Source organism: Diospyros lotus, chromosome 1 (genome assembly GCF_014633365.1).
Source record: "Diospyros lotus cultivar Yz01 chromosome 1, ASM1463336v1, whole genome shotgun sequence".
Lineage (NCBI taxonomy): Eukaryota > Viridiplantae > Streptophyta > Magnoliopsida > Ericales > Ebenaceae > Diospyros > Diospyros lotus.
In genome coordinates this window covers 36,374,041-36,393,393 of record NC_068338.1, presented here as the reverse complement: position 1 = coordinate 36,393,393, position 19,353 = coordinate 36,374,041, and the positions used below count along the sequence as shown (strand labels likewise).

The following is a 19,353-nucleotide window of genomic DNA, read 5'->3' as shown; positions in this document are numbered from 1 at the left end:
ACTTGTGACCCAATTAATAGGCCGATTCGCTCTCCGATCTGATTTTTAAAACATTGCTAATAATTTATTCGTCAATTTATTCTTCATTTTTATTTTTATTTTAATTATAATTATAATTAGTCAAGTTTTTACATGTATTTTATGCACTATCGAGAGGGTGCCTGGCTTAACAATTTCACTGCTATTTTAATTTATATATTATATAACTTATTTAGTTATATATTTTTTAAAAATTAAATAGTTTAAATATTGTCAAATTTAAACGTTATTTTAACAATATTTAAAAAAATTATCTCATATTTTCTCAAAATAAAACACTGTTGAAAGTTTATTTCACTGATCAAGTTAATTATAATTTTGGTTATAAAAAAAATCAATTATTTCAAACTCTGTCTTTAAACATTATTCTTTGATATCAATTTATAATTTATTTTTATTAAAAATTAATATTTTTATAAATGTTATTTATATTATTTAGCCATATATTTATTTTTATTTTTTATTAAATTTATATAGTTTATCAAAATTTTCAAACAAAATACATAGTTTTATAAATAATAATAGTTTAAAATATGTTTATCTAAATACACTATAATTTTTAAATTTTACAATGTTTATAAATAAAAAAAAACTTATAAGCTGTGTAAAAAAAAAAGAGTAGGCCAAACAGCCTCTGATTCAATTACTGGCTGCAAAGATTAGATCCAAATCAGAGTCGGGTTCATTGTTCGGACAGACATAACCCGCTCGCCCCCCATATTTCCTGCCCGATACGGAACTTGCTCCGGCTCAGGGGCATACCCAGTAGAAAACCCTGTACCTGGATGAACATTAAACATATGGCCGATTAGGGGAGAGCTTGGAGATTGGATCAGTTGGGAAGGTCGAAGGAGCGATCGATCGTCCGGCTTTGTCACTCTACCTATTCCTTTCGAGATACACTTTCTATGCTTCTTCTGTTGTGCGTAATTTGAAGGGCTGTAGCCACGGTCCCGAAACCCTAGTTATAGGTACAGCCCATTTTGGATGAATCAGGGACTTGTAAGATTCCAATTCTGATGCGCGGTCTGTTTCAATTCTCTGTGCTGGGCTCTCAAGATTCTATTGTTGGGGTCGATGATGGAGGTCTTGAAGGAGAACCAATTGGAATTGGCCCTTTGCGAGTCGACGGCGTCATCACAGGGCTTGTTGCATTCCCAGATGGAGCTTTTCCGGAGCCAGGTTGATCAGCTCCAAAACATCGTTGTCACGCAATGCAAACTCACCGGCGTCAACCCCCTCTCTCAAGAAATGGTACATTCATGTTTACTTTATTATTATTATTTTTTTATGGTGTTTTGTTGTTAGGGTTATTTCTGCCATCGGTTTGGCTGGAGAGCGAACAGTGGGAAGGAAAGACGCCGAGTTATGACAGAAAATATTATAGTCTTAGAAGAGGATGCGGCAATAGACAGAGATGGTTGGAGATCCAAAATTCATATATCCAACCCGACCTCCCAACCTAGCGGGATTAAGATGTGTGATTGTTGTTGTTGGTGTTGTATCTTAGGTTGTCTCTGCAGAGGAAGTTCATAGGTGTCGACAATATTTATTTATTTATTTATTTTTTGCACGATGTTAGAAATTTTGTGTCATTGATTATTTAGGTGGATATTGAATGCAAATCTGTATTGCCCATGGTGAACTTGTCAATGCTGCATGGAACCATCGACACGTGTAGTATTGCTTTTCTGGTGGACGAGTGGGTGTTAATCTCGAGATGGATAGATAATGTGTTATAAACACGGTTTTCTTTAGTAATTGGCGTGTCTCTTCATGTTGTAAGAAAACTGGGGCTTATGAAGTAGATGGCTTTGGAGGAATAATCAAGCCTATCTACCTCTTAATGTTTTGGATAATTGGTTTGCCATACTGCAACAGATGTTCCAAATTTCTATTTTACAGTATCAGTTCTCTTTTGTCCCAATCAATAATGTTATAGGTAGCATACTTTTATTGAGATTCAGAGATGTTGCCTACCGAGTTAAGTCAAGATAGTTAAAATAGATTTTATGTGATTGCAAAATCTGTTGAAAGTTAAAAAAGCAAGTTTTATTGGATGACTATTAGACTAACTTTGTTTTATGTATGAAATGTTAGACAGTTAAGTACTAGCATATGCAAATATGAGCATATCTAAGATGAGAATGTTGTAATAAATGTGTGGCCATGTAAAAAAGGACAAATTTACAAATAATATTATTTGTAACAAGAGTTAGAATGGTACTTATTGAAAATAAGATGCACATACTATGATTAAGATGGTTTGGATATGTGATAACAAGACCAATAAATGCATCTTTGAGGAAAGTGGATTTAATAAAAGAAGTTTGTCACAAAAAGGCTAGGGGAAGACCAAAGAATTTTTTTTGAGAAATTTATAGGAATGACATGGGATATAATGCATCTCAAAAGATTAGAGTACTCCATCGAATAGGATTGAAAGGATTAGAGTGTAACCTACTCCATCTAGTGGGATTGAACTTGGTGTTTGTATTGTTGTTTTAGGTAGCATACTTTTTCATTAGGGGATTAGTGGCAACTTATCTAAAAATGGCTTGGATTGTTGATTGAAATTATGTTTCTTCATGTAAAGCTAATTAAACTGAAACAGTTATAGCTATTAACATGAAGGCGAGCCTTGTTAGCAACGTTAACATTGCATTTTTGTGGCTAGAAAGTGACTAGTTTGAGTTGTGGAAGCAGCATCTTTGCGAAATAAGAGTAAGGCTAAGAATAACCCTCTCCGTACCCTTGTACGGGGGAGAGCCTCATGTACTTTGGGGGGGGGGGGGTGCAACTCGTGCTGTTGCTACTAATGCTACTATCTTTTATTTATTTTTTAAATTTGTTTAAAGCAATAATTGTGAAAAAGTATGACTAACATAATGTTGAATTACCTGAAGCATGCTTTTCCTCACTTTCTAGTGCTCTGATGTGCTACTGTGAATGATCAATTTGTATTATTACGTGATGGTATTTTGGCGTACTAGGTGCTGAGTCACCATCCTTGCTTCAAGGCAAGGAACATCATGGTGATGTCTTATTAAATGCTCATGTTTTGGATATGCCGCCTTCATTTCTCATCCTACTTTCCCACTAATTTTTTTCCATAATGTGCAGGCGGCTGGGGCTTTGTCAATTAAAATTGGTAAGTGCTGTTATTGGGCTCTTACTGGCAATGTTACAACGCATGATTTATCATTTTATTGGGATTCAATCATTTCATTGGATATGATTGACTTTTCTTTCTCAATGAAAAAGGGGTTTACTTTCTTGTTGATTGACATACACAGATGCCAGAAGCTTCTGTTCTCATCTGCATATACATGGATGGTTTTCATGAATTTGTGTTTTGCGTATATGGAGCAGAGTAGTTAATTTGTTCATCCAACATTTAATGCATGCATATTTATATTAGGTATTTATTAGGTGTATACTTTGTTGGACTATCAATTCCTAATGCATGCCCATTTGGTGCTTTATAGGAAGGACTCTAGTAAATTATCATATGGTTAATTGGATAATATTGATCTAATCCTCTTGGTTTGTTCAGGCCTTGTAAAAATGAACACATTTGATTTTGCAGGCAAAAGACCTAGAGATCTGCTAAACCCTAAAGCTGTAAATTATATGCAATCAGTTTTCTCCGTCAAAGATGCAATTACAAAGAAGGAATTTCGTGAAATCAGTGCTCTTTTTGGTGTTACTGTTACACAGGTTTATTCTAACTTCCCCTGTTCCACATAGTCTTCATGTCTTCCTTTTGTTTTTAATTGTTCTTAGGAAAATCATACAGAATGAAAGTACTGTGTGGGAATTATTTGGGCTAAATTGACCACTGACCCACTGTACTTTGGGCCTTTGGCCCAGGCACGCCTTGTACTTTATTTTTCACCAAACTAGTTCCTGTACTTTTCTTACTTCGTTAGGACAGCCCCTTTGTTAGTAACAGTGTTAATTAAATTGAAATTAACATAAAATTAAACATAAACCCCACCAGATTGGTTTTGGGGTTCAGGCATTCAACCGAGCCTTTTGTAATTATTTTTTATTTTCTTTTTTAATTAAATAGAGATCATGTTAATTATAATTTAATTGACAACGTTACTATCAGAGGGGGCGTCCTTGTGATTTAAGGAAAGTACATGGACTAGTTTGGTGAAAAATAAAGTACATGAGGTGTCTAGGCGAAAGGTCCAAAGTACAGGGGGTGTACGGTCAATTTACCCAAGTATTTGTTTAGGAAGAAGAGGGCATTTAAGGTATGGGTGGGGATGATATCAAGATGTGGAAACTGGACTTTTCTTTCTTGCTTGATTCTGTTAGCTCCTAATTGTATACCTTGGTGTAAAAGAAAATAGAGAAGTTTTTCCATGGAAGTTAGAGAAGTTTTTACATGGAAGTTACTTTCTGTTTATTGGGCTACTGAAATTTTGAAGGTTGATTTTTCCCCTAAGGGGGGGACAAAGAAATTGCTACGGCTTTAAGTTCAATCTGTCTATATTCATCTTGTTTATATGTAGGAAGTTATCATAGGTACCACCGATGTATAAGAAGAGTATCAAGCAAAAATGTGTATCCTTCCACTCATTAGTTACTCAAAGTTCTCCACAATCCAAAAACATTGTTTCAAGGATAGTTTGGCACCACCTGAAAAACCCAACCATAAGAATGGGGGAATTCCTTTTTGGGTTGTACCTATTTTCTGGACTATTATTCAGCCGTTTGCTTTAAGAAAAGTTATCTGGTATTCCAATGCCCACTGGGATTAGTGGAATGTGTTTTGAAATCATGTTACTTGTTGTTGTAAATGACTGATTGCTTACACCTCTTATTTATGTTCAAAGGTTCGCGAATTTTTTAATAATCAGCGTTCAAAAGTGAGGAAATTTGTTCGTTTGTCAAGGGAGAAGGCACTTAGATCTAGTGCATCTGAGCAGATGCAGGATGGGGTCCCAATGAGCACTGATCTTGCAATGCCAATTCATCCAGTACCCTTAAACTCTTTGGGACCTACTGGCAGTGAAGAAAAACCTTGTTGCTCCACACAGGCTGAAACTCTGCCTGGCCTAGAGGGCTCCGACAGACATTTTGTGGATAATATTTTTGGTTTGATGCGGAAGGAAGAAACATTTTCTGGACAGGTTAAACTAATGGAGTGGATCTTGCAAGTTCAGAATCCTTCAGTATTATACTGGTACTCTCATGAATGTGGCTTTTTGTTTTATTGTCTTAGCGAGCCTTTACATTGACCTGGTTATTCTCTTATTCACTTGCAGGTTCTTAACTAAAGATGGTGTGATGATTTTAGCGACATGGCTAAGTCAAGCTGCCACTGAAGAGCAAACAAGTGTTCTTCATGTCATTCTTAAGGTATATATTGGTGCTATTGAAAATGGGTTACTTTTATAACTCACAGTTGAGCTTAATAATTAATTACTGGGCATTACTAGGTTCTTTGTCACCTGCCGCTACACAAAGCTCTTCCTGTACATATGTCAGCCATACTACAAAGTGTTAACAGGCTGCGCTTCTATAGGACACCAGGTGTGGTTATGCTACAGACACTTCTTCCCTTTCTCTCTCTCTCTGAATCTAGTACACATATTTTCACATCTTTGATGTAAATAGCAGGGAAACATTAAGGTTTGCTGCCTAGTTCAATAGTTTGGTCAAAGATAAAAATGTGAACTCAGCAGTTTTCTTTGGAAACTATCATTCATGCAAATAATGTTTCATGGAATTATGCATCCCAGAATATTACAACTACTAAGCAACAGGCTATCTCACATCCATCCTTGTGTACCAATGTCCCGTTCACCATTTATGAACATATATGTCATAATAGGGAAGTAAAGGAATTCCATTAGAAAGCACTGTGATGACTTGATTTACAAAAATGGTTATGGGCACCGGCATTGGACCTAAATTAGGAGGTTTGATTTCCCCCCCCCTCGGGTAAGAGAGGAGGTTTGAATGTTAACATCATGTATTGTATATATAGTAAAACAACAACATATCCAGCCTTTATCCCACTATGTGGGGTTGGCTATATGAATTCTAGACTTTCATGTATTTTTGTCTTTTGTCATATCTTCATTTAGGCCCATACACTTCATATCAAACTTTAATGTCTCTCTCAAAATCTTCTTGGGTCTGCCTCTACCTTTTTTTTTAATTAATTGTTCTATTTCATCAACTCTCTTCACAAGAGCGTCTCTTGGTCTTCTTCTCACATGACCAAATCATCTTAGTCTAGTCTTTCCCATCTCTCCTCGATTGACACTACTCCTACCTTATTACGAATAACCTTATTTCTAATTTTATTTTTTCTTGTATGGCCGCACGTCCATCTTAGCATCCTCATCTTCGCTACGCTCGTCTTTTGCTCATGCTGGTATTTGATTGCCTAACATTCTGAGCTATACAACAAAACTGATCTTATAGTTGTCTTATAGAATTTTCCTTTCAATTTTAATGGGATTTGACCATCACATAACACCCCCGATGCATTTCCCCATTTTAGCCTACCTGCCTTAATTCTATGCGTGACATCCTTGTGAATTTCTGAATCTTTTTGAATCACTGATCCTAAATATCGAAAATGGCATTTTCTTTGTATGATTTGGTCTTCTAATTTTATTATAACATCCTCTACACTTGTATTCTTACTAAATTTACATTCCATATATTCTGTTTTCCTTCTACTTAATTTAAATCCCTTAGATTCTAAATTGTTTCTCCACGACTCAAGCTTAGTGTTTACTCTCTCTTTTGTTTCATCCACCAATACTATGTCATCTGCAAATAACATACACCATGGCATCTTTGTTTGAATGTGTTTAGTGAGTTCATCTATTACTAAAGCAAATAAGTATGGATTTAGTGTAGAACCTTGATGCAGTCCCATTGTAATTTTAAACGATTCAGTATTCCGTCCGTATGTTCTGACCCTTGTCTCTGCACCGTGATACATGTCCTTAAGGATTTGTATGTAGGCTATTCAGACTCCTTTCTTCTCTAAAACCCTTCATAATACTTCTCTAGGGACCCTATCATAGGCCTTTTTTAGATCTATAAACACCATATGCAGGTCCTCTTGATGATCCCGATACCTTTCCATTAGGCGCCTCAATAGGTATATAGCTTCCATTGTTAACCTATCAGGCATGAAATCAAACTGATTTTTCGAGACGTTTATTTCTTTTCTGAGCCTTTGTTTTATTACTCTCTCCTAGAGTTTTATGGTATGACTCATTAACTTAATTCCTCAGTAATTTTAACAGTTTTGAACATCTCCTTTGTTCTTGTATATAGGAACCAAAGTACTATTCCTCCACTCATCTGGCATCTTTTTTGATTTAAGGATCGCGTTTAATAATTTCGTTAGCTAGGAGATGCCCTATTCTCCCATGCATTTCCATGCCTCTATTAGTATATTATCTGGTCTTACCATCTTATGATTTTTCATCTTTTTTAATGTTTGTCTTATTTCTTTTGAATTTATGCATCGATAAAATGTATAGTTCACGTTCCCTTCGGAGTTACAAAGATGTCCCAACCTAATTCTTGTGTCCCCACCATTATTAAATAATTTTGTGAAATACTCATTCCATCTCTCCTTAATCGCTTCCTCATTCACTAATACATTTTGGTTTTCATCTTTTATGCATTTCACTTGGATTAAATCCCTTGTTTTTCTTTCTCTTGGTTTAGCTAATTTATATATATTCTTTTCTCCATCTTTTGTATCAAGTCGTTTATATAGATTCTCATATGTTTTTGACCTTGCTTCACTAGTACCTCTTTTTGCTGTCTTTTTCGCTTCTTTATAATTTTTTAGGTTTTCTTCATTACTGCATTGATATACAGCCTTATAGCAAGTTTTCTTATTTCTAATTTTCAATTATACCTCTTCATTTCACCACCAAGACTCCTTAAGGTTTGGGGATCTACCATTTGTCTCTTCAAGAACTACTTTTGCCGTGCTTCTCAGGGCAATAGCAATTTTCCTCCACATTTGATTTGCCTGTCCTTCTCCATTCCATTCCCTTCTACCCCTTAATTTTTCTTTGAAGATTAATTATTTCTCCCTTTTAAATCCCACCACCTAATTCTTGGATTTTGTTTTATGTGATTTTTTCTTTTTCAATTTCTTACTTGGACGTCAAGTACCAAAAGCCTATGTTGAGTAGTCAAACACTCACCTGGTATCACCTTGCAATCCCTATAACATAACTGAACATCTTGTCTCACGAGAAAGTAATCTATTTGGGTGCTTGATGTGACATTTTTATATGTGATTAAGTGTTCGTCTCGTTTTTTGAACCTAGTATTAGTTATGATGAGCCCATATGTCATAGCAAAATCTAGAATAGATTTACCTTCATTATTAATTTTCCCGAATCCATACCCTGCATGTACCTCTCTATAGCCATTTCCGTCTCTAACCACGTGACCATTTAAGTCACCTCCTATAATCATTTTCTCTCCTCTTGGTATCATTTGTATGAGTCCCTCTAAGTCCTCCCAGAATTTTGTTTTTATCTCCTCACCTAACCCCGCTTGTGGTGCATATGTACTAAAGATATTCATAATCATTCTTCCTACACCAACCTTCACCATAATAATCCTATCCCCTATTCTCTTTACTCCACTACCTCTTCTACTAAGCTTTTATCCATAATAATTTTCACTTCATTTTTCGCTCGATCATTTTCTGTGCACCATATTTTATATCTAGTTTCTGATAAAGTTTTTATTTTTTTCCCCACCCATCTCGTCTCTTGAAGGCCCATAATATTAATCTTTCTCTTAATCATCACATCTACCACTTCCATAGCTTTGCCTGTTAATGTTCCTATATTCCATGAGCCAATCCTTAATCTATGATTTTGATTTTGGTTTTGACTTTGTATATATAGCAAAATTGACTAATAATTAAACCTATAATGTTATAACTTAAAAATAACTGATTATTATAATATTAATAGTATCAATAATATTAGCATTATAATAGTAAAAATATTAAGAAATATTACAATAGGCTAATAATAAATAATAAAAATATTAAAAACGATAATATTAGGATTAGAAAATTTCTAAAATTCTAGAAAGAATTTAAATTTATATTAAATGATTATTATTAAAATTACATTATTAGCAAGACCATGAATGTTGTATATTTAAAAATGCTATCCATAACAAGATATTCCTTTAAATAACAATTGAATGCTCCCTGTATTAATTTTAAACACATTTTTGAGTTTTTAATATAAGAAGTCTATATTTAATAATTGAATGTGTTTTCAAATTTTCCTGTGAAAAAGAAAACTAGAGATGAAGTGAAAAGTTGGAAATGAAAATCTGATAAATGTTTCTGTTAATATATGGCCCTCGGGAGTTGGGATTTAGGTTTTCTGTTATTGTTTACTGTTGTCCAACTAGGAAACAGAAGCATTTTGGCTGTTTTGATGGAAAAGAAATGCCTTTTTGTTCCTTGTGAAAGACATAATAGTCATGCTCTAATTGTGTATTCTTGTTTCTCTTTTGATATTCTTGAATCTCATTTATCTGATTTGAAGATCAGACATTTCAAACAGGGCAAGGATTTTGTTATGTAGATGGAGCAAAATATTCGCAAGAAGTCAGCCTTTAAAGAAACCAGGCACTGTAAAATCTTCTACTGATGCACAGAATGAGATGCTACTGAAGCAGAGGTATGAATATTTATTTTCCTCTAATACACATTTTCCTGGTGAAAAGAAATATCTTTTTTTTTTTTTTTACTTCTCTAATTCCTTTTGCATTATTTGATGATGTACAGCATTAATGAAATCATGGGTGATGAATCATGGGAGCCAAAAGTTGATGTGCCTGTGAGTGCTTAACAGAAGTTTTCTGTAGGTTGGAATGTCTTTATGTGGCTAGATGTTTGCTAACTGTTTGTTTCCTGATCTATAGGAAGATACTATCGCTCCCTCATTAGAAGGGTCAGAGAACTTCAGGTATACATAAACACATATATATATGTGTGGATATATGTGCATGTGTTTTGTTGTGTGAGTTACACATTCATTCTGTTTGATTATATGTTATGCAGGAAATTGGAATCTCCGCAGCTACTGAAACTGCTCCCAGCATCCACAGATGATTCTAAGAAGCTTACCCGAGGTGTATCTTCATCTCGTATCCTAAAGATTTCATTTTATTTTTGAAAATCTAATTCATCCCCTTTTAATGGGATTCATGCCATCTTTCTCTTTAAGTTAATTACATGTCATCATGTTACTGTAGTTGGTCATGCTTGTACTACTTGCTTGTAGAATGCATAGGTATTTGTAACAACGTCAATATGTTCTTCATATAAATCTTACACTTTAAAAGAACTTGTTCTTACAGTCCATGTGGAACCTATTGTAATGGAATCATAATTCTAATTCCATAATTTAAATGATTCCAACAAAATTGGAATTCTAATTATTTCATTTGGAACAAACACTAAAAATTAGAATTGAATTCCAATTCTTATATTTGGAACTAGGTTGGAATTGCATTAGGTACATAGTTTGACCATATTACCCTTAATAATCCAATCAAAGTAACAGATTAATATATAAAATTAAACAATAGATTTTAATTTTTAAATGTTCTATAAAAAAATAAAAATAACACCATGTCATATTATAGAAAGAAATTATTGATAATTAACAACTACACTACTTGGTTTTACTAAACAATTACAACTAGAAATATAATAAAATCTTATGTAGGGAAGGGTATTTGTAGAAATAAAATAAATAAAAAAATGGGGCCTAAGATTCTAATTCCGGACAAATTTGATCTAAATTCTAATTCCAAATTCTAATTCCAAATTTTGAGTAAATGGAATTCCAATTCTCACAACTTTTCTGTTCCAAACACAAGGAATTCGTTAAAACTCCAGAATTGGAATTCCAATGTCAAGTTCTTAGCTTTCTGAACGGGACTGTTAAATTTTTCTCACATCTGGGTTTTGCTCTGCGCAGGTGGATTCAATTTGATCTTTGCCTGTTAGTTTATTGGATAATGGCTTAATCTAAAAAATTCATTGAGATAGTTCTCAATACATAAAAGAATTGTATATGTGAAATACTTAATTGAGCAGAATGAAAATGTGAGGAAGTCACCTACTAATTGATGTAGAAGAATGCCAGTAGAATAGCTTAACTTTTCCTATTACTGGCAATACATGGACTCCAGATACACTATGCTGGTACGGAGATATTAAATATGACAGGGCTATTTGCCAGCTGAACATGTTTCCTGTACATTATCAGAATATGTAATGTTCTTCTTTTCATATTCTCTTTTGTTGTTTCATTTTCCTTACAGCAATATTGGCTGAAGTCTGCAAAATTTTAAAATGTTTACACCCATGAAGTAATTAGTATGTCTGAGTAAAGAAGGAGTTTTCTTTTATTTTGGTCCAAGAGCCCAAAGGTGTGGAGCTCCAATCATATCATTTTAACTTTTAGAAGGAAAAAAAATAAGTATCTGGTATTTTGCTGACTATTGTGCTCATTTATTATTAGTGAACAAGAATTAGAAGAATACTTAAGTCTTTACAGCATCCAAGTTTGACTGCTGAGTACGTAGTACACACTACAAGTACCACTTGTTGCAGTAGGCCAAGATTGTGTGAAGCTAACAGCTACAAATAAATGTTGATCAATTAAATAGCTGTTTGCATTTATGGTTGCTTTAAGTATTTGTCCTTCAGCAATTTATGATAGTCAAAAGGCTGATTTATTGAATGCAGAAATATGTGCCCATGTGTAAAGGCATGTAGTGATTTATCTTCATGATTGCTCGACAAAAGGCCTCCATTTTCAGAGAGTCTGGTTGGTGTAAATTTGATGATATTGCAAACAATTTTTCCCAATTTGGAAATTTGACAATACAAGGAATAGAAAATCATCCATGCCTTGGTATAACTCTACTTTTCGAATCCAATTCGATCGTTGAGAGGAACCAATAGTATTGTGGGTTCCTATTCCTCTGGTAGTACAGTAAGTAAAAGAATGAGAAAAGGACCTCTGAGATGTAGCTAAAAGGTTAAAATAAGTTAAATAAAGGACTATATTGAAGAGAAACCAAAGGGACATCAGAGACTTTAAATTGATTGCTATGGCCATACACTTTCTAGCAGTAAATCAGAGAAATTTGAAATCTAATATACAATTTAAATTCATATCAAGAAAAAAAAAAAGATCTACACTTAAAAAACCGTGGTTTCATTTTGATGCAGTTTGATGGGGGTCTTGGGGGAAGAGCTGATCCTTGATGCAATTCCAAGTAGCTACAAAATTCAATTTTGGGATGACCTTTTAGAAATATTAAGAAATAGGTGCATATGAACAACTTATGTGCTAAATCTTGTTGTAGACATTGTAATTTATCAGAAAAAGAACTCTTGAACAATCTCGAGCAATGATGTGAAATTGGGGACAGAGTATGAAAAGCATCCTTTCTAAGTGTAGTTCGAGAGTGGGAACATCTTAGTATGTACAGGGGGGGAGGGCTGGAGGTGGTGCTGTGCACCGGTTGTCAATCCCACATTGGCAACCACTGAGCTTATAAGTGCGGTGGGGTTCGTGTCCTTTTGAGAGCAAGAGCTGATGTCGATGATTCGTCATCAACATTTGGCGCTGTCTGTGGGAAACCCTGGGCTCTGGCCTTAACCACCCTGTGTCACCCCTGAGATGGTTCGCACCCAAGAGCGCCACCACACTTAGGGGGGGAGGGTTGGAGGTGGTGCTGTGCACCGGTTCTCAATCCTACATCGGTTGCCTAGGGGGCAACCACTGAACTTATAAGTGCGGTCGGGCTCTTGTCCTTTGAGGGCGAGAGCTGATCCGTGGCTGTGAGTTGATGTTGATGATCCGTCATCAACAAAACCCAACTTAGAATCTTTACCACCCAATATTTTCTGCAAACCCCACTAACGACCATTTTAATAATGGTTTCCTGAATGTCTTACACCTGTTTCCCTTTACTATTTGGTACCTTAAAACTGCTGATTGTGATTGAAGGTATATATATGTTTTTCTTGGTGAGTAAAACTTTGCTGAAATGAATTTATTTTCTTTTTTGGATTGGTGAAAAGAATATACTTCAGTTATGCATCCTTTAAAAAACTGTTTCTGCTTACCATTTAATTTCACAAAATGACACAAAATTGAATGAAGATCAAAGTTTGTTCTTAGTCGTGGTGTGATGCCTGATTCCTGTAGCAAGACTTATGTCTGCTAGACTAGGACTTATATAAGTAGCTAAAATGATGTAAACCATGCATCTGTGATTTGCCTATTTCTATCATTTAAAGAGCAAGTGTTCATACTATATATAGAGAGAGATAAGAAGGAAAAAGATTTCTTTGCCTTAGCTAGATACAGAAACTAGAGAACGAAGAAAAGTTCTTCTGGTGGAACAACCAGGCCAGAAATCAGTTGGAAGAAACATGCAGATTACAAGATCAGCAACTACAAGTCAAAGCCGTCCATTATCGGCTGATGATATCCAGAAAGCAAAAATGCGTGCTCAATTTATGCAGAGCAAACATGGAAAATCTGGTGCATCTTCTGGTGAAGGCTTCCATATGAAGACTGAAATTTCATCCAAGAGCTCCTCTTCTTTGGCAAAAACTATACTTTCAGCATCTAGGGCTTGTGTTAGCCCACAAGTTGAGGAACACAAGGACCTTGTGATGCTTCCCTCAAAAGATTCTATTCAGCAGGAAGCTCCCGTTAGTAATAAGATGAATGTTGACCCAGATGAACCATTGTGGAAGAAGTGTAAGAGGGTTCAGATCCCATGGCTGATGCCAGCAGGTATATATGCCCCTTATGCTCCTTTTATTGTTTCTTTTACCATTAGTCAAATCATTTTGGTAAATATATGATAATTTGACTTTACACCTCCATGCTCAGGATTGTTCTCTAACTGGGCGGCATACTTCATTCTTAACTGCACTGGGTCGTAATACATGCCCTCTTCTTTACTCCCATGTGGGTGCAAAAAATAAAAATAAAGAAGAAAGGGAGAGAATTTCTTATACACCTTGTACTGTCCCAAGTTTGTGCTTGGCATGACATTTACATTGACTCTGCACTTTCATGAAAATTTGATGATTGTTGCAGTTTTTTCTTCATAGATTTAATGCATTACCAAATAATAAGAGGCTTCAATTTGTATAATAGAGTAAGTATTTTTAATTAATCAATTTGAGTCTTGTGCCTTTTCCATTTTTTTCATGCCACTGGAATTGGGAGAAAGAAAGAGGGGTTGAATTGGTATTTGGTGGGTGGGATTGGTCAGGACCTTCTATTCAATACTTGACACAATTAATATGAATAAGACTTTGTTTGATTTACTTAACTGTTGGTTGCTTTTATAAGTCTAAATGTTGGATTAATATTTTCTTATGGCAAAATTATTAGAGGCAAGGATGGTGAGATTTTAATGAATTCTCAATTTGAGCGTATATACAGTGAAAAAATGCTTTATATAAAATTTCCCCTGCTGGATCTGGATTTAACGGTTTTCAAATTTTCCACAGTTTTGACAGGGAGCGGTTGCTTAAAACATTGCCATAGACATATGCCAAGAGAAATATTTGCATGCACATTACACAATAGGAGATCAGTGGAGATTGCATCACCTTCATGCCAGTAACATATATGCTAGAGAGAGAAAATGATAATTTTAGTGACAGACCACTCTTTAATCTCCTTAGGTGAAATCAATAATATGGATTGTGGCTTCCCAATCATCTCTATTTATGCTGTATCTTCTCATTATCTTGTGTCATGTTTAAGAGTTTTTCATCAAAATTTTTTTGGTCTTCTTTGACCTCTTTTATTATAATTTTCTTCTAAGTTGTTCACTCTCTTCATAAGAGTGGCTATTAGTTGATTTCTCATTGAACCAAACCATATTAATTGCATCTTGCACATCTTATCTTCAACATATGTCACTCTGATTTTATTATGAATAACCAGTGATTATTGTATGAGCTGACATGATAATATTTGCAAGTAGTCCCAATCGTACTAGGTGGAATTAACTATGTGAATTATAGCTCTCTAACTTTCATCATCTTTACTCATAGCCATATCTTTTGTAGCACCACTATATCTCATGCATTGTTATTTTTCATAAATTTTTCTTTTGTTTTCTTCTACTTTTGTTTATTCCACTTGTCTCACAGGGGTGTGTTCATTAGTCTTCTTTTATATGATCGAATTATTTTTATCTTATCATGCACTTTATCTTTAGTAGATGTTGGTTTAATTTTATTATATATAATTTTGTTTCTAATTTTATGCCCTCAATCCACCTTAACATCTTCATTTTAGTTATGTCATATTTTGCACATTTTGGCATTTAACTGCAACATTCCAAGCTATATAACAAAGATGCTCTTATAACTGTAAAATGTTGGATATGGATCTCCATTTTAATTAGTTTGCCTTGATTTTGTGAGTAACTTTTTCGATAATCTCAAATTCTTATTGAGCCACTGATTTGGTATATCTAAATTGTTATTTTTGGAATGATTTGATCTTTTAGTCACGTCATAACATCAACCCTTCTATTGTTGTTGAATTAACATTTCCATATATTTAATTTCATCTATTCAACTTGATGCCTTTGGATGCAAAGGCATTCTTCCAAAACTTAACCTTGATATTTTTATGCCTTTTTTTTTTGTCATCCACCATCAGCAGATAGCATATAAAGACACCTCTTGGATGAGATAATTTGTCATGGAAAAATTTAAAATAGTTTCTTCTCACGTTATTTGTTTCTCCGAAGTCATTACATCTCCGTGTGCATCTTTATGCCCATTCATTTTTTTTTGTTTTTTTACATGACTATATAAGTCATTTTCCACAATGATATCTATTTGAGGAATTCCTTACTAAAACCCTTATAAATTGGGGGTCAATTTTTCAGTGTTCCACGATCCAATTCTTAGCCTCTGGCCTTGAGACATGTTGTACTTGCTTCCATTCATGAAAATGTGATGACCCTTGGAAATTTAATACTACATTTGGGTGCTGTAGCATTGGCCCTACTACTTTTTCTCTGGCAATACATGTTAAGAGGGTTACAAACCAAACAATCTATTATTTTTTCATAGAGTTTATGATAAAAGATCGGTTGATTTTTAAGCTATGTAAACATGAGCCTCCTTTTTGTTTTTTGCCTTTTTTTTATTGAGTTTGGTTCCAACTGTGAGTAGAAGAAATACCTTGAACAGTAAGTGTTGAGGGAGAGTATACTTGTTGGTTATAAAGTTCAATGCCAGGTTGATTTAGTACTGGGTTTGTTTAAAGACAGACTGCAATCTTGCAAAAGGTTCACTATGCAAACTTTTGCCTCCCGTGAGTGTTAAATCTTATCTTTTATTTATCCAAAACTGGGAATGATTCTCTGCCAGTGGAAAAAAATTCTGTAATTTGTCGTTGAATCTTGAAGAGCCTGGCAGTGGATGAAAAAATTTCCATTGGTTACATCCCCAAGTATAGACCAGTATTAACTTACTTGAAAGGGTGCAAAATTGCAATCATGAATCTGTAACTATGGATATGTTTCGCCTCTTATGGTGCATAATTTGGTGTTTTGTCGAGGGTGTCTCCTTTAGTCTCTGGCCCCTTCAGGGTTGGCATATAAGAGTGCAGATTTGAGCTCTCCTACTCTTTCTTTATGCAGAAATGAGGATCAATGAACATTGGAGTGTTGGCGCTGGAGAAAATAGCAAAGAGGTTGAAGTTCAGAGAAACAGAATCCGTAGAGAGAAGGAAATAAATTACAGAACATTGCAGGAGATACCATCTGATCCCAGGGAACCCTGGGACCGTGAGATGGAGTATGATGACAGTTTAACTCCCGAAATCCCCACTGTACAGTTGCCCGATGCTGATGGTGTTGAAACAGCAGTCTCTCAATGCGAAAATGAAACTAATGCAGTTGCTCCGGGCCCTGCATCTTCCCAGAACAGTACTGGGAGCTTGCCAGGGCCGGATCTTGAGTTGCTTGCGGTGTTGCTGAACAACCCTCAATTGGTTTTTGCTTTGACATCTGTCCAAGGTGGTGGTAACTTATCGAGTGAGGACACCGTGAAGCTGCTTGATATGATTAAGGCCAATGGGGTTGCCTCGCTGACTAGTTCGACTGTTGGATTAGGCAGAAGTCGTGAGGATAACGTTCAAGTTTCTCTTCCATCCCCAACTCCTCCCAGCGATCCTGTACCGGTGCGTTATTTAGCATGTATATATATTGTACAATACTGTGGAGAAATTATGGAATTATTGCCAATTTCTTCTCCTTCATCCTCATCGTGGTCTTCTTTTTTCTTCTTCTACTACCATCCTCTCCCCCTCTCGATCTTAATCTCAAATGCCCGTAAATAATGAATCATTGTCATAATTCAGACAATGAATGCAGTGAATTTGCTCACCTTTCTTTTGTTGAAATGGGAGAGCTATTGCAGCAATGGCGACAGCCAATTTGTCTCCCGACGGGCTCTATTGTGTGGGTTTCTTGTCGCCTCTTAACAGACTCCACCATTCGTCCTCTTCAAATAATTAAAAAAAAAAAAAAAAAAAGAAGAAAGAAAGAAAGAAGTTTCTGCACCCATCGGTGATACAGAAGAAGTAATCATTATCGTCATTAAGCAGTCTAACTGGATTCTTTCTATTACTGCTATTTTTGCTACTCTCCTACTGATGGATGCCTTCTAATTTTTTGTCGCTTTTTTCTTTCCTTCTTTCTTTTTTTCTTTTGGTAAATGCAGAGCGGATGGAGGGCGGAGATGGGCAAAAACCCATTTTCACGGCAAAGAGCCACAGCAAATACAGAAACTATTATTGCCAGGCAAGAAGGGATTAATCCTCTTCCTGCTACTGCTTTTATGGTTCAACCTGAATTACCGCCTGTCAACTTCATGGCCCAACAACGGCAAAGCATCCCGAGTGTATCCGACCTAGCAATGGCTGAATTGGCAGCATTGCCGCCATCATCAACTCCTGTAGCTCCCCCACTACGCCAGAGCCCAAATATGCAATTGCCTCCTCCAGAAATGGTCCTAAACGTGAGAAATATTCCCGGTAATAATAGCTCACCCCTACCCAATTTGGCAGCTGCAGCATTATTGCCTTCAAATTCAGTGCGGGTTGAAGTTGAATCCTCCTCGGTCTATGTTAACCCGGCGGCACCACCCTCAGCCGCACACCCTCACGTTCAGGCACATTCTTGGGGAGCTACCCAGGGTTTGGCCTCAAGTCCAAGTCCACAGCCCAACAATTACAACGCATTTATGAGAGGGCATGTGCAGCCGGGCTCTTCTCGGGATAGAAATGATCATCATATGGGTGAGCCGGGGTTTGAGTCATGGAGCCCGGAGCGTGGTCTGGCTAGACCTTCCCAGCAAATCCCCGGGTGGAGCTACCCGGAATCCACCAGAATGAACATAGTGGGCCATAACTACAGGTCCGACCCAGACCGGCCGAGATCGCGAAATTCTTACGGGTACCAGGAGTATGACACTGACAGGCATGTAAACAAACGGCAACGAGACTGGAGGAGATGAGACGATGAGTGTGTGTGTGTGTGTGAATCTTGGTTGGGTGGCAATATGGGCCGAAACTGGAGGACAGATTGATGCTTGGTAGCATAGTGGTGTTACTGTTCAAAAATGGGATATCAAAAATTTTGGGGTTGGAGGAGGCTCCAATCCAAACGGGTTTAAGGTCTAACAGTTAACAGCACCGGCCAGACATCACAACTCTAGTGAATCTTGTGTTGTGTGGACTCTAGTCCTTCCATTGGTGGAAAAATCTGTCATTTGTTCATTATTATTCAGTAAACTCGTAGTTGTAGGTATCGAAAAGTAATCCTAACAATTGAGAGATGGACTCTGGCTCCGCAAGGAATTCATGTTATTTCCCTTTCCATTAACCTCATCAATGAAAAATTTTGTATCATTTAGAGTGGGGTTGAGCTTTTGGGGAAAGCAAGGACTGTTTATTTTGGTTTTATTTGCATGTGTGGAAGGGGGTGTGAATAATGAAATTATTAAGTAAATATGAAGCTCATTGTACTTACATTTTGTTGAGCAGCTGAGAGTTGTGCCTTAACTGGGTTGTGGGTACATTTGGGCTATAAGAACTTTAGTGGCCCATGATAGGAATGGACTTCATCTCGGGACAGTAGGGCGCTACTTTGACTTGCAACATGAAACAAGAAACCTTTATGTGTGTGTTT

General features: G+C 36.0%; 1 protein-coding gene across 1 annotated transcript; it reads left to right on the top strand.

Moving 5' to 3' along the window:
• Positions 1-756: 756 nt before the first annotated feature.
• LOC127803728 (homeobox protein LUMINIDEPENDENS) lies at positions 757-19,073 on the top strand. The gene is made up of 13 exons (XM_052340170.1): positions 757-1,293; positions 3,163-3,190; positions 3,629-3,759; positions 4,890-5,239; positions 5,322-5,415; positions 5,496-5,589; positions 9,632-9,761; positions 9,869-9,920; positions 10,006-10,049; positions 10,145-10,230; positions 13,479-13,913; positions 16,801-17,342; positions 17,885-19,073. Exons 1-13 carry the CDS (start codon positions 1,117-1,119, stop codon positions 18,677-18,679), a joined length of 2,958 nt encoding a protein of 985 aa, XP_052196130.1. The 5' UTR covers positions 757-1,116; the 3' UTR covers positions 18,680-19,073.
• The last annotated feature ends 280 nt before the right edge of the window (positions 19,074-19,353 follow it).

What these genes read in the sequence shown, in the direction of transcription:
- LOC127803728 (XM_052340170.1), top strand. Translation starts at nt 1,117, where the DNA reads ATGATGGAGGTCTTGAAGGAGAACCAATTGGAATTGGCCCTTTGCGAG. An exon ending in GCGCTTCTATAGGACACCAG is followed by an intron (nt 5,590 to 9,631) that starts GTGTGGTTATGC and finishes TTTGAAGATCAG; the next exon opens with ACATTTCAAACAGGGCAAGG. An exon ending in GAGATGCTACTGAAGCAGAG is followed by an intron (nt 9,762 to 9,868) that starts GTATGAATATTT and finishes GATGATGTACAG; the next exon opens with CATTAATGAAATCATGGGTG.